At 45.0% G+C, this 22,709-nt stretch overlaps 1 protein-coding gene across 11 annotated transcripts; it reads right to left on the reverse strand.

Moving 5' to 3' along the window:
- Window positions 1–647: 647 nt before the first annotated feature.
- On the reverse strand, window positions 648–22,151 carry PACRGL (parkin coregulated like). 11 transcript variants are annotated; one of them, XM_035714615.2, is made up of 11 exons: window positions 22,012–22,150; window positions 20,454–20,567; window positions 19,806–20,061; window positions 17,980–18,064; window positions 17,712–17,857; window positions 14,137–14,204; window positions 11,284–11,374; window positions 8,866–9,000; window positions 8,300–8,407; window positions 4,028–4,108; window positions 648–1,439 (listed from the first exon to the last, which is right to left on the reverse strand). In XM_035714615.2, exons 4-11 carry the CDS (start codon window positions 18,029–18,031, stop codon window positions 1,383–1,385), a joined length of 738 nt encoding a protein of 245 aa, XP_035570508.1. In that variant the 5' UTR covers window positions 18,032–18,064; window positions 19,806–20,061; window positions 20,454–20,567; window positions 22,012–22,150; the 3' UTR covers window positions 648–1,382. The 11 variants fall into 11 exon arrangements, with proteins under 11 accessions (XP_035570508.1, XP_035570507.1, XP_035570509.1 ...); XM_035714614.2 differs by having other exon boundaries at window positions 20,445–20,567; XM_035714616.2 differs by having other exon boundaries at window positions 22,041–22,142.
- Window positions 22,152–22,709: the final 558 nt, after the last annotated feature.

Raw genomic sequence — 22,709 nt, forward strand, 5'->3', positions numbered from 1 at the left:
TAAAAATTTTTATGTAATGGCACTGTCGGGTTGTACACGTCTTTGGCTTAGGGGGGTGCTAAGAACAACCGAAAGGAGTAAGAGCAAAGCCCGTGGGCAGGTGTATGTCTCAGCTGACATGATCCAAGGATGTGACAGGCGAGTAGAGACCCAAGAAAGGAATATCCCAGACAGGAGGGCCAAGAGGGACAAGCTCTCTGAGGGACAAACGGGCATTTCTGCAATTATAACTCTTCAGTAATTACTTGTTCTCTTTTAAATTCCAGCTGCGAGACTGTATCTGAAATGAGAATTGGGTACTTGAGGGATGGGGGGAGAAGGCATTCTTCAATGGCGCGGAGACATAATATGAGTGCTCCCATATAAGAGGGTGACCCCCAACCTCCATCCCTCCCAAAATATGTCTGCTTTGGATTTGGTGGGGCCACTCACAGTGGGAGTCCCTGTGGTCTCCCTTCTTGCCCTCAGGACGGAAAGTCTTATTCCTGTTTTCTCTTTCTCACTCTATTCCTTTCTCTTGTAGAATGATCCAGGGTCGGCTTCTAAAACATCACACTGAGAACTATGCCTGTCAAGTAGGTTTTAAAAGCTTTTTTAGTTGAGTCCATTGTTAAACATAAGCAGACATAACAAAATCACTGGCTACATTTAAGAGTTTTAAGATTTTAATTGTGGAATATCTTCATGAAATGAGTATCTTCAGTATTTTCAGACTATGGGATACAAAAATAACATTTACTTTAATATAATTAACACCTAAAGTTTAGGTAGTTTTAATGAGTTGTAATAAATAACATATTTACAAGAGAATTTACACATTCAGAAAAATTTCTTAAACTAGAATACCCTGGTATGAAGTTTTTCCAAGTATTCTATATCATAAAATACATATTTACAGACGATAATTAACAGTGAATTCACAAATGTTTGTCCACTACTTTACATTTCCGTAGCCTTGATAAACATAAAACCCAAGAAATGACAAAATGTCTAAAAATAAGCACACAGCTACAAATTGTGAGAGGTATATTATAAATAAAAGGCATCAGAAAATGCATACATCACTTCTATTATAAACCCAATAATGGTTGTTCGCATCAAACTGTAAAAATATGAAAAACCAACCCTGCAAAATTGTACCATTATAAACCATTTTTAATAGCTTTCCATCATCGACCACTCTTGTTTTGTTGCTGATGAATGACTTTTACTATGATTCAGTGGAACTGTGCATACTCCTCTTCGTCTAGTAAATAACGAATGGTGGCTGTGATTAACAAAAGAATAAACTGAAGTGAATCTGAAAAGGTTCCAAAGGTACTCGTGGTCGGCATTTAGCACCTGTCACGGGGGGCTGACAACATTTTTGTGGGCTCCCTTCTTCAACAGCATATGGAGCAATACGTTGGAATTTTAGATTTGATGATGATAAGGCTGCCCTGTCAAAAGAAAACAAATTAGCTTCATTAGTATGCTGTAGGGCTCCCCTGATAGGTACTACATCTAGAGGAGCATGCCTAAAAAAGTATCCAAAACTCAAAACAAACAAAATGGAACGAGAACACAAGATGGAATGAGAAGTGAAACTTTTTTCTGAGTTCAGTAAAATATAGGTTGTCTCCTACTCTTTTAAAAATACGTTTAACTAGAGAAGTGGTTAGGAACCAGACCCCAGTATTTGAGTCTGTTTCTGCCAGGCACTTCCCTATTAAAACTGGGGCTACATTTTTCTAAGCATCAGTTTCTAGACCTTTAAAGGGGGATAACAACACAATCTACCCCTGAGGGCTGCAGTGGGGATTCGATGAGTTTAATGTCTAAAAATACTCAACTGAGGGGCACCTGGATGGCTCAGCTGGTTAAGCATCTGCTTTTGGGTGCAGGTCATGTTCTCGGGGTCCTGGGATAAAGCCCCTGTGGGTGGGGCTCCCGGCCTAGCAGGCATCTGCTTCTCCCTCTCCCCCCGCGTCGCCCCACTGGTCATGCTCTCTGTCTCAAGTAAATAGATCTTTTATTAAAACAAACAAACAAAATAAAAAGCACTCAGCTGAATTCCTGACTTCCCATGGGCTCAATCAAGATTGGGGTGTGTTCAAGTGTGTACCCTTCCCAAGAGAGACATGCCTATGACTCAGGATGAAAGTTAAATCAAGGTAAGAGTAAACTGATGCTTAAGGCAGGTAGTAAACCGATCAGTTGTAAAATAGTGACTCCGAGCCTGGAGCTGACTTTCCTGTCTCCCCAGAAGTGGAGTGTTTCCATCACTGTGGGACACACAAGCCCCCAAGAAATGATAAGCTGCAATACTGAGAAGATTCTCCTAATGACCCACCTCTACTATTTAAAGAAAGAGAAAGCTATACAGACATTTAAGTGTTTAGTAGGGAAGGAGGGGCATCGTTAACCTCAGGAGGGATTGCAAGTACCAAAAGCAAGCGTAATGGTCATTAGGCCACCAGAAAGTAAGATCAACTGTTGTATTAATAGCAGGACAAAGAAAACCTCTGATCAAATATTATTATTAAAATATCATGTAAGACGTTAGAAGAACAAGAAGAGAAAAAGTCTGAAAAAATAAACAATACTTAACTTCAAATTTTTAATTTATTAGCAGGATTCGGAACCAATGAGAGTGAGTGGCAGTAAGAGGGACGCCCTTGCCAGCTATTTCTGCGGCCCTGGGCTGGTCCCCTACACCCCTTACTCTCCTCCAAACCTCAGAGCGCGGTCGCTAAAGTTTATTTACTTGAAAACGATGCCCGCCTGCGCCTGCGCAGCACATCCAGCCACAAAATCTAACACACTGGGCCACACGCTGGGCCGGGCCCTTTCCTGCCCTTTCCGCTCGCCCCTTCCACAGAATGTGTGAAAACCATCTGGGGAGAGTCCCAGATTGAAAGCTGCGCCATCAATATTTAGCATCTGTTTACTTGCATTTCACAGGGGAGGAAATGGCAAATTATTTTGCATTCCAATTCTCAGAAGCACATTTGCAAGCAAACAATTTCCTTTCTGCTGAGAGAAGCTGGCTAGGCTAGGGGGTGCTTCTGTACGTCTGGACAAGGTGTCTGCATGCTAACCCTGCATACGGAACAAAGGAAGCTGTTACCCAGTGATCTAGGGACTTCCTTCCTTCTCCTAGACTTTATCTGAGGCTTCATCATGGAAAGAATATAATCAATTTCAACAGTCACTGGAATTGGTCAAGTAGGTAATTTAGACAAGACTTAAACTAACACATCTACCATTTTAAAATTGTATATGATCACAAGAATTCTCTAATTCCTTTTGAAAGCACCTCCAGTGAATGTTAAGATAATCGCATGCAGCCCCATCATTAAGATCTGATTAAATGTAATCTCCACAAGGTGGCATCACTGCTTTACAGAAATACTTCCAAGGCTAGATTATGTGAACCCTTCTCTAAACAATGAAAATTCAATTAACCTAGTTTATTTGACACCACACAGGTAATAATGGGATCCCCTCCCACTCTTGCACATTTTTGCAAGTCACAATAACCTGATTCATCCTCGTGTATGTGCCTACACGCGTTCCAGAGCACGTGGCGCTTCCGACATGGTAGTGAAGCCATCTGGAAATCTCATTATTTCAATCCGTGACAATGACAAAATTATATATTTTTTAGACAGAAAAGATGGCAAATGAAAGGAAAAAAGAGTACTTTCTTCAATGAGCTCTCTATGTTAATCCTTCCGTTTTCTGAACTTTCTAGTGGTCTAAAAAGCAAAACCACCCAAAATAAAGGAAACACCCGTAACGCTGCACAACACGGAGTACCACACAGGAAGCACAGAGAGGTATGCCGGGCCAGCGTCTACACAGTCCGGTCTGAACCCCAACGCTTCAACACTGTGTGACCTACGCGAAACAGAAACTCTGAGCTCTCCTAGCAAAATAACCTCAACTCCACATGATTACTTGTGGCCGAAATAATACATTACACAGTCCATTTTGTAGAGTCAAAGTAAAGAAAATGTGGCTTAAGGAATGATGTTTTACTTACGTTTCCACCATGCTGCTCCAGCTGCTGTAATGCACTGGTGATTGGCTCTTTGAATTTCTTATCCCTTAGTCTCTTGGAAAGCTTGTAAAGGAAGATTGGGAGGATGAAATGATTTGAAGAGCAGTAATATTCACACCGGCATAAGTAAAACGTTACAGAAGAGTATGCTAACAAGAAATAAAACCACTGAGTCCTTGCCCTATCGACCGACCTATCCAAACATCATTTGTTTGGATTCCAAGGCTTCTTTTAGAAAATATCTTGTGGAAATTTATGTATAATAGATAGCACTGTATTTGTTAAAAGAAAGAGTTCACGCTATTTCAAATGATAGCGATCCTGTAAAACCTGCTAGAGAATGGTATCCAGGATAAGTTTTCTATGAAACTGCGAATTTCTCCAATTTGTATTTTCCGAGAGCATTTGGAGGACCATGATGGAAAGCTAAGCCTCTGAAAACACGGGTGTTTCCTAAAGTGTGAAAAAGGGAAGAGACGAAAAGGAGAGTGTTCACAGGAATGACGCAGTAACAGTGACCACAGTGACCGGCCATTCCGACTCCAAACCACAAGACCACCTGTCCCTGGCACAGCCTGAATGGGCTTCAGACCGACAGGGGAACTCTGCAAAGGGAGAGCACCAGGGGACGGGGGATAAAATCACAGGAACAAAGAGGGGAAAACAGCAGTTCAGACCGTCAGGCACAACCTGGGATAGCGTCCCCCCCAACAAATGTCTGCATTACTCAACTCACCCAAAGACCTAAACATATGAGCCCGCGGCAGGACTGGCTCATGGCTCCACTGTCTGGAAATACCAAAGAAGCCCAGGCAAGAATTAGTCATCGATCAAATACTTCTAAGGGCCTGTCCTAGAGCTGGTTTCTGGTTCTTCCTCATCGCACAGATGGAAGAAACCCAGGAGTGCTTCCCACCACTGAGCACCGAGTAGAAGGCCTTTCAGTCATGTCAGTGAAGATGGGGGAGGGTCAGAAGAGTCCCAGGAAGATAAAAATGTGAGAGAAGCAACTCTAAGTGAGAGGACAGACAGACTTTATCAAAGCCCTGGGGACGGACAAGAAAAGTGCCTCCTGGGGCACCTGGGGGCTTGGCCAGTAGGGCGTCGACTCTTGATCTCAGCTCAGGTCTTGACCTCAAGACCTCTCATGAGTTCAGGCCCCAACATGGGGCTCCACACTGGGCATGGAGCCTACTTGGGAAAAAAAGTCTTGTCCTGATTCACTGTTGCAAAGCATGAGCAGAGGCCAGAAGTACCATCTGGATTGTTGTGAAACGTTTAAAAGCAGTGGCCCCTCTCTGCTTTTATTCATTTCCCCCATCATGGTTTAAGTGTAAAGCACTGTGAATGAAGGTAGTTGTCAGGGTTAGCTGCAGGGGTGTCGGTGTTTTTCTTTATTATTATTTTTGAGGGGGAGAGGTAGTTTTATTTTAATTTTATGGGCTCCTTTCCCCCTTTTCATGGTGATCTAATTGCATCGGTTAAAAGCAGCTAACCAGTTCTTTAGAATATGCTCTCTAGCCAAGTCTAACTTTATTTAGACGCTGTAGATGGACAAGCTTGATTGTTTGAACCAAAACGGGAACATTAAACAAACATCACAGCCCTCACTAATAACATTGTGTCTTTGCTGTCAAGTGTAGAATCCTTCCTTCAAGAAAAAGCTTGTGACCATTTTGTATGGCTTGTCTGGAAACTTCTGTAAATCTTATGTTTCAGTAAAATATTGTTTGACCAAAAGTAGTCTTTTTTGACAAAGTACCCCTTGCAAAATCAGATCTTTGGCTTGCTTTCTGCAGACCACATTACCCGGGAGCAGTGGCTTAGGGGCAGATCCACGAAGCACCACCTCCAGAATCCCCTGATCCACTCACACAAAAACTACAGATTTTGGGGTCCCACCCAGACTGACTTAACCAGAATCTCAGGGCAGAGGCCCAGGTTCTGCATTTTTATCAGGATTCCCAGGTGATTTATTTCCTCTTTAAAGTTTAAGGACCACTGTCCCAGGGACAAAGGGAAGTCTGAGTGGAAGCTAAGCAAGGACTTGACTTCATTTGTGTAGGAATAAATGAGTCCTTTATGGGCTCCGTAACTGGTTTTGAAATTCTTTTTCTAGAGGAGAGAACCCTTTCTTCAAAGAACATCTAAGGCAGAGGTCCGTAAACAAAACATATGTAAACGAAATGGAGCCTTTCCGGGTAATGGGGGTAAAGTGAGGTAAGGGGGTGCACCCCTCAGTGGGTCCTCAGGGGTGCCTGGTGGTGCGCGGCTAACAGACCAAGATTTAATCCCCAGTTTCCTTCCTCTAGGGAAAACCACCAGCAGGTGAAGGCCAGTGTGGTATCCAGACCTTCCCGAGGTGCTGACACTCCAGGAAGGGGGGAGGCCTCTTTCACTCAGTCCAGGGTTCTGGGGAGGGATGTGAGCGACCAAATAATGCTACCGACCCAGAAAAACTCAAACAAACAAACGTGCATAGTTTGGTTTAACCTGGCCTTTTCTTTCTGCCACGGTGGGTGGGACTGAGAGGCTACTTAGGAAGCAAAGGTGCTGGCCCTTGCTCAGCATCGAGCCCAGCATGATTCCTTTTCTCTATCACAACCCCTTCACCTCATTCCAACTTTCTCAGCGGATGTCCTTGCTACTTATTTCTCCAAAAAACAAAAGCCAATCTCCACCAGGGCAGAGGGCATATCTGGTTTTTGTTCAGCATTACAGTCCCTGTGCCTACAGCATAAACTTGGCCCACAGCGAGAGGGCAGAGAGCAACAGATGTGTTAAAATATTGACTGTCTAACTGGAGCAATCAATCCAAAATGAGTCATTTTATATATTAGGCTGAGATTCCTGCGGTTAATCAGGTGCAGCCTGCTGACCTAAAGGTCATGAGCAAATACCTGCTGGGGTTCTCGTCCTTCTCTCCTGAGGCCTCCACATATTAAGGTTTGAGTCTATTCCCACTGTGTCTTCTCCCATCAAACACCTGGTGCTGGTGGGAATTCATCTCCCACCTTTCCTAACCTAACCTGAGCACAGTAATCCTGAGACATTCACTACCATCCCCGCTTTCTATAGGCTTAGCCATAGGTTCCTGGCATGTACCGTCTCTCTGTGGAGCTAGAAGTTAAAAATACAGTTCTAGAATCTCTCAGAGGAATGTGTCCAGAAAAAATAGTAGAACTAGGATCAAAATACATGCCTCAGCTCTGAACTACAGAAGGACACACACAGAAATGCCAGCCATGGGCTATTCCAGCAAGGACTTTAATTCTTTATCGGTGTGTGCAGTAAAGGATTAACCTTGCCTAAAAGGATTGGCCCTTGTCCCTGGCTCCTGGATGGAAACCCCTAAGCCCTCGCTATGACCTGCCAAGTAAGAGTATCTTTGTTTCCTGGGGGGGGAGGGGGGTGGGGGAGCTTGGGCCACAGGATGTCAGCTCAACCTCTGGAGAGGCTGGAGACAAAGGTCAACCACGCAAGCAGGCAGTCATGCCTGCATGGGAGACCCCCCAACGTGACCCTGGACATCATGCTGAGGTGAGTTTCTCAGGATGGCAATACTCCATGTGTGTTGCCACATGTCACTGTGGGAAAAAGCAAGCAGTGTCCACACAGCTCCACTGGGAGGGAGGACAACTAGATGCTCCACACCTGGTCCCTCCTGGGCTCTGCTCTATGCATATCCTTCCCTCGCTGATTTTAACCGGCATACTCTCACTGCGATAAACTGAAACACTAAATAACAGTTTTTCTGAGTTTAACGAGCCTTTCTAGCAACCCAAGGGTGGTCTTGAGGTCCTCCTGAACTGTCCAGGATCTCAGTGTGTATTTGTCCTAAGGATTAAACTACTCATAACAGGGAAAAGTCTCATCCTGAATACTATTTACAGACTCACTAAAAAACTTGAAAAAAAAAAAAAGATGAAAAACACAGCTGTGGCTGTATAAGCCGTCCTTACCATTCACGGCCAATCAACATTGGCATAAAACCATCGTACTGGTTATTAATTTTCGTCCATTCAACTTCTGCTTGCTTTTTATTGCAACCCTCCTGCTCATGTAGGAAAATTAAAGAGAACACTGCACCTTTGTAAAATACTTTATGGACTACTTGGTCGGACCTGTAGTTTTTTAAAGAATGAGGGGATTTTTTTTTTTTAAGATTTCTGAATCAGTTAGTGATTAATTTGAAGCCACAAAATCATGATGAGATACAGAGGGGACAGCCACTCTCATCTTTTCAGCACTTACACTTGTAAGCAGATGTTTCAGATGGTCATTTAGAGAAGGACCGACAACGACGCTAAGCTGCACGAGAGCATTCAGTCCTCTTGCAAACACTTCATCATCCAGGTGGACCTGGAGGGTCAGGTGGCCGGGGGTGTAGGGACAGGAAAAGAAAGAGGAGGAAAGGAGAGATAAGAAGGTCAACCAGAAAAAAAGTAAGAATGTACATTCAAAGTCAGAAGATAAGCAACTAAACCCAGAATCCACCTCTAACACCGGACCATCGAGAATCAAAAAAAACGGATCTCCGGCTTGACCGAAACACTAATTAAACTATATCACAGCATGCGGCAAGACTCATGTGAGGTTTTATTACTTTCTCTAATTACTCAAAATGTCCCCTTTCACCTTTCGTATATCCTCTAAAGGAGTCTTCAAATAAGTAATCATCTGTCCCTGAATAACCATGGCCTAATTTTGCACGCACATCAAGATCACGGGTAATGGACCAATTTGCAAATAATTTGGAAGAAAAAAAGACATAAAATATTCTAAATGTACCACAGAAAGTCCAAAGGAATAGAGGATACCAGAGCTGCCTTTAGCACAGGAATCAGTCTCGGAAGCAAAGGTACAGCTTTCTCAGAAGCTCCTGGCACCAACAGTAATTCTCTGAAACCCTCCTTCGACACAAAGGTGTATGGGTGTCTAGTCTCTCTCAAACCCTGCCAGAGACAAAACCAACAAATAAACAAACAAGACTGACTGACTTACTACACACCTGGTTATGCTAAGAACAAAACTGAATCTTCACTAGTCTAAATGAAAATCAAGTTTTATTATGGTTTTCCTAACCGTAATTTGTAATTTCAGTAATTACCATTTTAATTAAACCCAGAAAATGTGGAACAAAGGACATATATGAGACAGGAAGAATTTCTACCCACGGCAAGGAAGAAAAATATTTTAAAAATTAAAGGAACAGGAAAAAGGAAAAGAAAAGCAAGGAAAAATAAAGGAAATAAAGAAGAAAGAGAAAGGAAGGAAGGAGGGAAGGAGACCAAAGGTAAATAAAAAGAAATAAAAAGAAACCCTCACAAGGATACTAAAAAAATGTTGTGTGTACCCCTGAATATTGCTTGAAATCCATGAATCAATCTAAAATGCTGTTTTATAATCACCACTTTATGAATGCATAATTATTGGACCTCCTACCTTTATGGTGATTTTACAACTTGTTTAACTAGTTTCTAAAGTACTATACTTCCTTCATATTACATATTTTATATAAAGGGTTTTTTTTATATTAAGGTATTTTAATAAGATCTTTTCCCACGTTCGAAAACCACTGTAAGAATTTAAACCTCACTTTAAACTTTGGAACATGAGAGAAAAATATGAAAAAAAAACGTGTATTGTTGCAGTCTTTCACCCTACGTGCATCAGAAACTACTAGACAGTACTCTTTTATGATTTAACTCACCACTTTGAGTCAAGATAAAAGGTCCATCTGGCTTTTTTTAAAAAAACATAAAACAAAAAAAGCAATAGCAATACTCCTGCAGTTGGGACTCATTACTGTCTGTGATTAAGTATAAATGGCTCCAAAATCATGCCTAAAAATACTAATTTTCAACCAATTTACCCTTTAGATCAAACTACCTGCTTCCAAATAGTGATCAAACCCTTCCTTTCCTGGATGCTTTTGAAAACCATGCTGCCAACCACAGAGGCACCACTTTGGCCCACAGCTGCTATCATCTGAAGAGTGCCCCTATCCCGCTCATTTTAGAGATGAGGAATCAAGTCAAGTTGTGAAGGGATTTCCATGGGGGAGGCTCTGTGCGTACCTACCCATTATTAAAAGAGTAGAGGAGAAGGCTAACAATCTACCCGACACAGAAATAAAGGCATTGGTGGTTGGAAAATAATCATTTAAAGAACTGACTTTATGGGATCTGGACTAAACATAGACTCCCTTAAGGACTCCCCAAATTAAAGCACCCCCCTCACCTTTTGGTTAGCTGGAGCCTGTTTCCAAAGCTGTCACTATAGCACTGAGTCATCTAAAAAATGATTTGCTAACATACACATAAGTTTTAAAATAACTGATGAAACACTGATACATTTTAAGTTTTTAATACCAAGTTTAAAAGAGTTTGATCAAAACTGAATTTCAAAACAGGCTGCCCATCACTGGTATCATACCAAACTACTCTTGCAATAAATTGAGAAAAACAAGACCAACAAAATGATCCATAACTCTTAAAAAAGATAAGTTTCTTTACCTTAAATATATGACAAGTGGTTAATTCGTCTCTGAACTTGTGACTCTAACAAAAGGAATAAATTGCCTAGAAGAGACCATTGATTGACCTCAAGCTAATACTCTGCCAACTTTTTCCTGATGTAAATGTTAAATAACATAAAGGAATTTATCAGAAGTTTTCCTAAAACCCTCTATAAAAATGATCTCCACGATATTCTACTTAAAATGTATAGGTGGGAAAAGCACAGAGAATTCTCCAAAAGGGCGTTCAGGTAGTTCAGATCAGTTCCCTAAGCAACACATCATCTTCACGTAGACACGACTGGTTGTGTGGAGAGATGAGCCGCTCTCCGCCATCTGATGTACTTCAAGTTAAACCGCTGACGCTCTCCTGATAGGATTAGTTCTGTACGATTCTGAGTACTTCTGTCTTTGCAATTAAGTACGAATATTTCATCCACTTATGTACAAATCCCCGTACACGCTAACTTGTGTATAAACCTGATTAATCAGTTTCTAATAAACATATACTGACCGTAATTAGTTTCTAAGGGAATGTGGTATTTTAAGGACTATTGCTTGGCTCTTATTTCAAAAGTAAAGAGTAAGATTTACTGACGCATTACAAAATAACATTTAATACAATTTTTAAAAGCTTTTTTTCCATAAACAATTTTAAAAATTTTAAAAAGCTTTTTTTCCCCCATAAACATGCAGGAGAAATGGGATATACACCTACCTCAGCTAGAGTAATAAGAAGAGGATCAAATGGAAGGTTTTCGGGAGGACATTCCCACTGCAATCTGTGTTTCACTGAACCGTGGACCAATCTAAAATAATGAACATCAGTGAACATTAACATGGACAATGTCATTAGCTGCTAAGCAGTAATGATCTAACATATCCATACTCTCTAGAACATAACCATGTTAGAACTATTCTGTAACACGTAGGAATACCACAGCTGGAAATGATGCTACGAAGGCATCTTATGCAGCAACATCTATAATCCCACAAACTCCTACTCTTTCAGCAAAATTGTTTGATGGTAAAACTAAACTCCACATTTGTGAAGCTTACAGTTTCGGGGCTCAGGCATGCTGCTGAGTCTTAATACAAACGCTACACTTGACATGTTTCAGTCATAATTAGAACAGAAAACCTACAGGTGTGCAAACAAAGGAAGGTGATAACAAGACACAGTAACTTGTTGTGCATGGAACATTATTTCAGATATAGAACACTTAACCCTAATGATCTGCAGACAAGCCAGATTTTAGCCCTGCTCAACAGAAGAAAGCTGAGGGCAGGAGGTTAAGTAGCCCATGCAAGCTTACAAAGTGGGAGCTCCTTCAGTTAGGGTCGCTGCTGCTGCTTTCTGTTTTGTTTTGTCGGGTTGGGGGGTGGGGTGCAGAGGAATTGGGATGGGGGGTGGCTCAGTCGGTCAAGTGTCTGCCTTCGGCCCAAGTCATCATCCCAGGGGCCTGGGTGGAATCCAGCCCCTTGTCAGGCTCCCTGCTCAGCCCGGGAGTCTGCTTCACCCTCTCCTTCCACCTCTGCCACTTGTGCTCTCTTTCAAGTAAATAAATAAAATATTTTTTAAAATACCTAACATTCAAAAAACTGTACATAGTTATAAAGTACAGAATTTGATAAAAGTTTGGATATGTGAATCCATCCATGAACCATCATCATAATCAAGAGTGAACTTATCCATCGCCCTCAAATGTTTCTTCACCATTTTATAACATTCTCAACTTCTTGACACTTTCTTTAGCATTATTTTCTTCACAGCAAGAGGCCTCAGTGACATTTTTACTATTTTAGCAACCATAATTGCTTAGAGTGGGAAGGTGGGTATGAGAACCTTGAAATACAGTTTCAACTCAGAATACAAATAAAAAATAGACACAATAAAATGAAGAATCATTGAGTTTATTCCTCCAAATCTGCAGGTACCATTAAAAACTACATTTCTTGAATTTTATTTTATTTTTTAAAGATTTCATTTATTCACTTGAGAGAGACAGAGAGTAGAAGGAAGGGCAGAGGCTGCAGCAGAGAGGGAAGCAGACTCCCCGCTGAGCAGGGAGCCCAACATGGGGCTCAATCCCAGGACCCTGGGATCCTGACCTGAGCCTAAAGCAGACGCTTAACCACCTGAGCCACCCAGGTGCCCCCATTTCTTGAATTTTAGAACAACAGAAAGGATGTTGTGATTATTCTTTCGACAGTGAAAATGACATTTTCTATCATCTAGAACAGACTAAAACTGGATATATTAGAAGAAATAAATGTTTCTTGGTAGTGAAATCTTGAAATGGTATCACTCCATTAGAAACTATTTGTTTTCTTTAAAACAGTTCTGATGTCTACCTGGAAAGATGCCAAGAATTCTATCAAAAGGGAGCAAAAAAAGTCATATATACTTATTAAGAAATATCATTTCAATAAATATAATTTTTGAGGGATCCCTGGGTGGCTCAGCGGTTTGGTGCCTGCCTTCAGCCCAGGGCGTGATCCTGGAGTCCCGGGATGGAGTCCCACGTCGGGCTCCCTGCATGGAGCCTGCTTCTCCCTCTGCTTGTGTCTTTACCTCTCTCTCTCCCTCTCTCTCATGAATAAATAAATAAAATCTTTAAAAAAATAAATATAATTTTTTGAAATATCATTTTGAAAAATGAAAGTTTCTGGGCATCCAGGGTGGCCTAGTGGTTTGGCGCCACCTTCAGCCCAGGGCGTGATCCTGGAAACCCGGGATCGAGTCCCACATCAGGCTCCCTGCATGGACCCTTTCTCCCTCTGCCTGTGTCTCTGCCTCTCTCTCTCTCTCTCTCTCTCTCTCTGCTGTCATGAATAAATAAATAAAGCTTAAAAATTTTTTTTTAAAAAATGAAAGTTTCATTAAATCATCAACATGCAGTTTACAAACAAAATAGGGCTATTGGGATCCCTGGGTGGCTCAGCAGTTTAGTGCCTGCCTTCGGTCCAGGGCACGATCCTGGAGTCCTGGGATCGAGTCCCACGTCGGGCTTCCGGCATGGAGCCTGCTTCTCCCTCCTCCTGTGTCTCTGCCTCTCTCTCTCTCTCTCTCTCTCTCTATGTCTATCATAAATAAATAAATCTTAAAAAAAAAAAAATAGAACTATTTATTTGCAATTTGCCCAAGGCCATGAAGGCTTATAATGTTTTAGAAATTGGTTCATTCAATTTCTTAAGTTATAGATCTATTGGTAATTCTATTTTGGAATTAAAATGATCTTTTTCAACAATGTCCCACGATCTATCAAGACACCTTAATTTCTTTTTTTTTCTTTTTTCTAATATATTTTTTATTTCTTTTTAATATTTTTTATTGGAGTTCAGTTTGCCAACATATAGCATAACACCCAGTGCTCATTCTGTCAAATGCCCCCCTCAGTGCCCAACCCCCTTTCCACCACCCCTTGTTCGTTTCCCAGAGTTAGGAAGTCACCTTAATTCCAACTTCTCTAGTAAATAAAATTTTTAATACACTTACACTAAATACTGTTATTGATTTACTCAATTATTTTGAATAATAGGGTCAGTTATAACCTGTATTGATTTTTACCTGCAAGGAATACCTCCTTTAGAGTAAATGGCTGCAAATGCAGAAGGAGCTCGTGACTGTTCACCAAACTGGAAATAAAAAATGACACAAATACGATAAATACACTATCACCTCCACTTGGGAATGACACCTAATCAAATTTAATCCTGCTGAGGTCAGAGGCAAACGGACATCCTGACTTTCATCCCGTGACGCTGGTGTCAAGTGCACCACTCTACTCAGCGACAAAACAGAAGAAATTATCAGTCCTCTCAGTACTGGAACCACAACCACACGTGGTGGATTTCTTTTTTACTCCTAACTCGTTTCGGAAGGCTTGAGGGCAGCTGGAATCACACACATAGTAAATATAATATAGATAAATATTATTAAGTATGAACATCACAAATAAATATAATAAAGGTAATACATCTTTCTACCCTCCACCAGTGTGACCTGTCAAGGTGAGGGGTACAAGGAGAAGAGCAGTTCAGTGCAGGGAAAGCAGATTTGTTTGCAGCCTCCGGCACATCTCCCACTGGTCCTCCAGTCAAATATGGAAGTCCGGACAGTCAGAGGACCTGTAACTTCTCCAGTCTGCTTTTATGCTTCTATACAAGAAAAAGGCTTTAGATGGGCAGGGCTGATAAAACTGAAGAAAGAGCAAGGCTCTAGCAAACACATGCCTGGATGTGTCTGCTCACACAGATGACTTCACAACCCTCAGTTTGTCTATGTATTATCTTAAGAATAAGTTAACTCTGTATTCCCAAAGTCCATGTAAGAGATGATCGATCGATCACAATAGTTAAACAATCCTAGCATGCATAATTTCAAAACAGTTGATCAAAGACAGAGAATTTAGGCACAAATAGTAAGTATTTATCACATGGTACTTTGAACATAATCAATTGAAATATAGGTATCTAAATTAGAAAATACAAACTTACTAACCTATTTTAAAGATATAACCAGCTAAAAACTATTTTAAAATCAGATGCAGGGGACGCATGGCTCAGCGGTTGAGCATCTGCCCTCGGATCAGGGCGTGATCCTGGAGACCCGGGATCGAGACCCGCATCGGGCTCCCTGCATGGAGCCTGCTTCTCCCTCTGCTTGTGTCTCTGCTTCTCTCTCTGTGTCTCTCATGGATAAATAAATAAAATCTTTTAAAAATAAATAAATACATAAAATCACATGCAGCAATTAAAGAATATATTTAAGGGTATAATTTTATAATTAGCCTTTTTTCCTCTAGAAAAACACATATGCTTGAAGTTAAAACTCATAGATGAAGTTTCATTAGTGTACAGTATTATAGTAAGAGATTCATTTACAAACTTCAATCCGTATTCTGCATAATTCACAGAAATAGTAATGTATCATTCATCTAATTATAATTCCTACTTAGAAAAGTGTGTTTTAGGGCAGCCCGGGTGGCCCAGCAGTTTAGCGCCTGCCTTCGGCCCAGGGCATGATCCTGGAGACCCGGGATCGAGTCCCGCATCAGGCTCCCTGCCTGCTCCTCCCTCTGCCTGTGTCTCTGCCTCTCTCTCTCTCTCTCTGTCTCTCGAAAACAAATAAATAAAATCTTTAAAAAAAAAAAAAGAAGAAGAAAAGTGTGTTTTAAAAACTGTTTTCAAGTAATCATATCACATGAGGATACATGAAAAAATGTTTTTGCAGTGGGAGAAAAATTAAGACAACTTAGGGCTACACACACTTATTTTAGTTCTAGCACCTATTAGCAAATGATCTTACTTTCTGGACCTACAGGTCATGTAAATAATCTCTAAATTTCCAAAACACTCACCAAGACAAAATTTCTTCCTTTTTTTTTTTTTTAAAGATTTCACTCATTTATTTGACAGAGGGAGAGACCGAGAGAGCACAAGCAGGGGGAGCAACAGGCAGGGGGAAAGGGAGAAGCAGGCCGCCCACGGAGCAGGGAGCCTGATGTGGGGCTCCATCCCAGGACCCTGGGATCATGACCTGAGCCGAGGGCAGACACTCAATCGACCGAGTCACCCAGGCACCCCAAGGCAAAATTTCTGATTTTTCTGATTGAAATTCTAACCATTTCTTTCCTTTTCTTTTTAACTCATTTTAGAAATAATAATAGTTTCATCTTCCAGGTCCCATATTATAAAAAGTTTTCTTTTTTCTACCAATGGGTTCATTTTATGGATTTTGACCAAATTTTACCAAAATTCCTTTACCATGAAAAAACTGTTGTCCCTTCAATTTTTAACAATGTCATCACAGACCATGTTTCAACTCTAAAATAATCTGCATTATTAAATATACCTCACTATATTGAGTTAAAAAAAATTTTTTAGACTTTTGATCCAAATGAAATACTCAAAATGTACACACATTCAAGTGCATAAATTGTAGGTGTATAGACCAGCGGATTCTCCAAGACAAACAGCACTCGGCTGTGGAAAGCCTGAATGTTCCCAGCACCTAGGTATCTCCTCAATGCTGCTTACCAAGCCCTAACTCCCTTTTGCTCCAATGGGGACCTCTAGCCTGACTTCTAGCTGACCTACTTTGGATTGGTAGCTTTAACAGATCCTAGACATGGTTTTATCCAATACACTCGATTCTCAGGTCAAATCATTATTTCCCCAAACTTTCCTTCATTCTTAACAAAATTTAAGATTAGGGCCACTTAGGGCACTATTTAAAAAAGTTCTTCTTCAAAGAGAGGAAGAAAATTCAAGCGTCACCCATGAGTTCTCTCTACCAAACATGGGGAAAAGAAGCTAGAACAAGGAGACAGCAGGCTACTCTTCAGGAGTCCAACTTGACACTGTGCAGAAAGAAGGAGAGGAACACATATGTTTACGCTCTTTTTCATTCGTAAAGTCGGACAACCTCCTTCTGCCCTTGGCCAGTTCACTGTATCCTTGCTGTATTCCATGGGCCATCAAAGCCAGTGTCTCAGCCACGCTCTAATCCCCTGTAAAGGCTGAAACCATGGTCATCTTACTCCGTGCAAGGCTGGGCAGACACCACCTGGCATTGTAGCACAGGTGTACTCACTTTTTGGATAATTCACTCATCTACACACTTACAATTATTCACTTTAATGAGCATAAATCTCATATTCATTCAATCTGATTAAACTGCTGTCCGAAGGCAAAAGGAGGCCAGTACCATAGCTGGGATTTCTGGGGGAGCTAAATTATAGATCACAGCAAAATGGTCAGAGACGGTTATGCAACTATGGAAGCCTGTAAACCATCCTATGTCAACTGAACACACGCTTACTCGTAGATATTAGGAAGTAATAGAACTACAGTAAATAAAAAATAAAGCTGGTGTGCCATTCATTTTATACTCTAGTATACTCATCCATGAATGTGATAGGATATGCCATGACTGGTTCTTCTCTACACCTTCTCATTTCCACACTATCATTATTTCCATTCTTCAACATGATTACCATATGCCCTACCAGCTTTAACGTAACCCTTCCCCATCACCAAAAAAAAAATCACAAACTTGAGACAGTGCTCAGAATGGTTCAACAGTGTGCTAAATGTCTATTACTCTGAAAAATCTGAGTCAGGAACGTCTTTTGTACCTACCGGGTTAATCGTCTTAGGGTTAAGTTTATCACTTGGTCGAGGATGAAGCTTTCTTGCAGTCTCTGGAGAACTGGTCGATGATGAGGAGCTGCTTTGTTGAACTGTAGTCCTATGTACACTTGATGATGTCCTTTGATCACCGTTAGCTGGAAAACACAGAAGATGAACAAAAAAGAGGTGAAAGAGACAAAGCTCACTCTTACCCATCTATATAACAATGCGTCATTAACAAAATTCACCTCTTCATCTAAAAAGCAGTGTTCTGTACCTGCCTTTCTGTTTCTCAACTGTACGCCTCCATGGCACTCTGATTTCTGCATTGCTTCCCTTTTACTCCTGCGGTCCAATGAAACCTGATTTCAGAATTTGGGGAATGAGGGATTCATCAATAACGTAGGACCAAAACAGAACAGAGGAGAAAATATAATAAAAGATACATCAAAAAGTATGGCACGGAACAAAATACTGGAAAGACCAATGAGAAAATATGAAATTATATGAACAACTTCAGTAAGATCAATAACAGCAAATGGAAAACAACCTGTAAGAAAATAAAATGTATGAAGACATAGACTTTTTTTCCCCATTCATACTGTCAAAATATGCTTTTAGAAACTGAGTTGCAAACCTCTAGCTATATTCAGAAAACATGGACTAGATTTCCAGGAGAAAGTGGCAGGCACATCCCCTAGCATCTCTATCTTCTCTGGCCTGTTTCCGCAGTTCCAAATGCTAACATCTGCGTGTCACACCCGAGTTTTCAAGTGACATAACAAACTCTCCTACTCAGTGCATACAAGCTCCTTACACTGAACATAACCAAAACTGAGGTTATCACAGTGAAGTCACGGACCCCTTGTTAATCAAGGTACCACCAACTTTCTGGTCTTCTTTCCCTTCACCTCCTACACTCAACCCTACCGATGGCATCAACGTGGTAGAAGGAGCTGGTGGCTCAGATCTGGGTCTGTATCCTCACCTCTACCGATTACCAGGTTCCAGAATTTAGGCAGATTATTTAATCTCCCTAAGTCTTGATTTCCAGCTCTAGTAAAAGGGGAGAAAAACACAAGCCTATAAAGGCTGTTACTGAGGAGTAGATAAGGGGCTTTATCAAATCGCTCAACCACCACTGATGGTTCCCGTCTCCCTCTTCCACGCTGCCCTCTTCTCCTCTAATGGGAGGACTCTAGTTCAAGTCATGACTTTCTGTCAAACACACTACCTCTAAACGTTTTCTAGAAAGATTTTATCTATTTGGGAGAGAGCGAGCAGGCACATGAGTAGAGGGAAGGGGCAGAGGGAGAAGCAGACTCCCCGCTGAGCCGGGAGCCACCCCAGGTGCGGCTGGACCCCAGGACCCTGAGATCATGCCCTGAGGCCAAGGCAGGCGCTTAACCCACTGCGCCCCCCAGGACCACCTCCTTCTGAACTTTCATCTCTGCCTAGGAACCCTCCATCACGTGCACCCAGATGCATACACCCAACTGCCTGCTGCTATTTCTAGGTCTAGCTCCCACCCCAAGCTCCACACCGCCTTTCGTGACCTGTTTCTCAAAAGCACCCTTCGGGGGCACTGGATTCCTGCACTGCCCCCTTGTTTCTACGTGATCGCTGCATCCCTCACCTGCACGCACTCCGCGCACTCTTCCCCTAGAGCATTTCCCACCGTAAGCCCTCGATGTTGTCCCTAAATATGTAAACCACCCCCCAACTACACCGTAAGGTCTTCCTTTAAGGCAGCACGGGTGAGGTCTTCTCCCACTTCCAAATGACAGTTTTTCAAATATTTGAGGAGAGACCCTCAATTCCTTAGTTTTTCCTCCTTCAGGATAGAACACTGATGCTTTTTCAAGCAATTCCTCATGAGATCATTTTAATCTACTTGGCAAATTAGAAATCTTCACAAGGGCAAAACTCCCCATAATTCAGCCCCAAAATATCACAAACATGATGTGACCATCTCAAAGTGCCCCGTAGGGATAACTTAAATGTAACACTGTTTCATACACAGAACGACTTTAAATTTCAATTTTCTTGATTTGATTAATATGTTCACTTAATTTTTCATCCTACAACCAGCAGATGACTTACCTCTTACTATCACACTTCACATTCAGTCCCGGGGCATTTTCCAGAACTATGGTAATTAGAGTCTCATTGAATGTGTCACGTAAATAGTCTCAGATAAGGTAAGGCAGGCTTTGAATGTATCGATCTGACACGGCACGTTAGTGGATATTCAGCAGGTATTTACTGTCGTGACAGGTTTCTTGTGGAGAAGGCCCTGACGGGAATCGTAGGATCTAAGCTTCTGTTTAAATAAACCTGTGTCTCCGCTTCTTCAACTCTGTAATTGGGGGTAATCACAGCAACTACTCTTAATGTTGATGAAGATTAATAAATTGATGTTTCTTTTGATGGTAAATCTTATTTTTATTTACTTAATTTTTTTTTAAGTTTTACTTATTTATGCATGAGAGACACAGAGGGTGGGGGCAGAGGCACAGGCAGAGCGGGCAGCAGAAGCAGGCCAGGCCGCTGGCAGGGAGCCCGAGGCGGGTCACGCCCTGGGCTGGAGGTGGTGCTAAGCCGCTGAGCCCCCGGGCTGCCCCTGGTCACAAATGGTCATAACTGTCATAGCTGAGAAGCAGCACAAAGACCCGACCCACACGCAAGGAGAGCAGGGTGGACCGCATCCCAGCGCGAGGCCCATTTTTCAACACCACCTACCAGACCCACCAAGTCTTTGTTGGGGACAACAGATGTCTGTCGCTCCTGAGGGTCCCGGCAGGAAGGGGCTGCATCAGACTTTGGGAGCGTTCAAAGAGCCACGGAAACTCTTCATCTGAAAGACTTTAAGGACACACGGGCCAGAGAACTGAGCGTCGAGGGCTCCCGGCATCGGGGCGGTTTCACGTGTGGTGTCCTCAGGGGATTCCCAGCAGCGACACCGAAACCCGGACGCGCCCACACACCGTCCACGTCCCAAGCCGCGTGCGCCGGAGACCAGGTACCCCGCGCCCCTGCGAGCGGGGGGAGGACCCGAGACCAGGTACCCCGCGCCCCTGCGAGCGGAGGGAGGACCCGAGACCAGGTACCCCGCGCCCCTGCGAGCGGAGGGAGGACCCCAAGTCCTCGACGTGACCGCGGGGGCGGCGCCTGGCCCGAGGCAGGCCTCCCGCTGCGGATGTCCCGGGTCGGGGCTTGGGGCAGAGCCTGCTTGGGATCCGCCCCCCCCGCCCCCGTGCCTGCCCCCACTCGCTCTCCACGTAGACGGGAGATCTTGAAAACAAGCAAGAAAAGAAGAACGTCTGGGGCGGGAGGGGTGGAGGCCTCGGGTCCATCGGCAGCAGCCGGCCCTCGGCCCGCTCTCCTGCGGGCACAGAAGGACGCGCCGACCCGCCCGGCGGGGCTGCAGGGGCGGGGCAGGCGGGGTCGAGCACCTGCAGGGGCTGCTGCACCTGCGGCCTCCCCTCTGGCTGCGGGGCTGGGGGCGCTGAGCCTGGGCGCACGCGGTCCCCCTCTGTCCCGGCGGCTGTTCACTGAGCTGGGGGCGGCCGGGGGCTCGGCCGTGGGCACTGCCCCGGGCCTAGGGCGTGACCCCGGGTCCCGGGATCGAGTCCCGCGTCGGGCTCCCGCGGGCGCCTGCTCCTCCCTCCGCCTGCGTCCCTGCGTCTCCCGGGAAGACACGCATTAGATCCTTTTAAAGAACCGTCTACAAAGTCCCAAGCGTGGCGGGCACGGCCTAGAGCAGCCCCGCTGTCAGCGCCCCGGCGCCCCCACCCCGTCCCCCCAACACTCGGGGCCGCTGGAGGGGGCGGTCAGGAGGCGGAGGGCGCAGGGGGCGGGGCCAGAGGGGGCGGGGCGAGACGCGGGGGCGGGGCTGAGGAGGAGGGGCGGGGCTGTAGTGGAGGGGGCGGGGCTGAGGAGGAGGGGGCGGGGCGGGGCTGGGGAGGAAAGGGCGGGGCGGGGGCGGGGCGAGACGCGCGGGGCTGGAGTGGAGGGGGCGGGGCTGGGGCGGAGGCGGAGCGAGACGCGCGGAGGCGGGGCCGAGGGTGGAGGGGGCGGGGCCGAGGGTGGAGGGGGCGGGGCGAGACGCGCGGAACAAGACGTGCGGGGCGGGGCGCAGGCCGTTTCCCCCCGGGGCCCCAGCGGGCTCCTCCCGCCCAAGCCGGACCCCAGGAAGGCGGACGCGCTCAGCGCCTTGGCAACCGGCGCGGCGGCCTTAGCAACGGGGCGGCCCGGAAGCCGGCCCCGCGGCACGCCCGCCCGCCCCCCGCCCGGGCCCCGCTCCTACCGCGCCTCTCGCCCGCGGCGACCGCACACCTGCCGCCACGCCGGCCGCGACTCCGACCCCGGCGCCCGCTCCCAGACGCGCCCCCCGACTCCCGGCCGCGGCCGCCGGCGCTCGGGGGCAGGACGCTCCGCGCGGTGCCCGGGTCCGGCGGCGCCGCGCCGTGACGTCAGACGCACGCTGCGTGTGCTAAGCCTATAGCGACGAGGCGGCGAAGTTGCCGGGCAGAAGAGGGTTGCCCTGGCAACGAGGCGGCGGCGTGGGGAAGGGGTGGCTCGGAGCCCCGCGGGCAGGGGCGGCGACCTCGGGGTCCCTTAGGGCTCGTGCCCCTCCGTGGCACGCGAGGCCGACAGCCGTGCGCGCCTGCCTCGGTTTCCCCAGCTCGTGGCCCCGCGCAGCGCTGTCCACGGCCGAAAGCGACGTGGCCTAGACCTGTAGCGCTCCCGGGATTCCTGCCCGCCTTCCCGGGTCACCGGGCCTCTCCCACGCCCAAGTAGCACAACGCGAGCTCTAGAAGCGTTTTTTAAAAAGTCCTCCTTCTTCGCCCTTCTCATCCTCCGACGTGTCTTCTGCAGCTTTCCCACGCCCCGCCGGCCCCCCCGCCCCCCCCTCCCGGCGGGCGAGCATCCCCGCAGGTAGACGCGGGGCGGAGCTCGCGGCCCCTCGGTCGCTCGCCTGGAGGCTGAGAACTGCTCGGTCCT

This window comes from Canis lupus, chromosome 3, assembly GCF_003254725.2.
Source record: "Canis lupus dingo isolate Sandy chromosome 3, ASM325472v2, whole genome shotgun sequence".
NCBI classification, from domain to species: Eukaryota; Metazoa; Chordata; class Mammalia; order Carnivora; family Canidae; genus Canis; species Canis lupus.

Bases quoted from the DNA above. Each gene is read 5' to 3' on its own strand.
- PACRGL (XM_025437741.3), bottom strand. From the start codon at position 18,031: ATGCAGAAATCAGAGTGCCATGGAGGCGTACAGTTGAGAAACAGAAAG. The intron at 14,205-17,711 runs GTAGGTACAAAA...TTTTATTTCCAG, and splicing joins ACCCTAAGACGATTAACCCG to TTTGGTGAACAGTCACGAGC. The intron at 4,109-8,299 runs GTAAGTGCTGAA...TTCCTTTACAAG, and splicing joins TGAAACATCTGCTTACAAGT to CTTTCCAAGAGACTAAGGGA.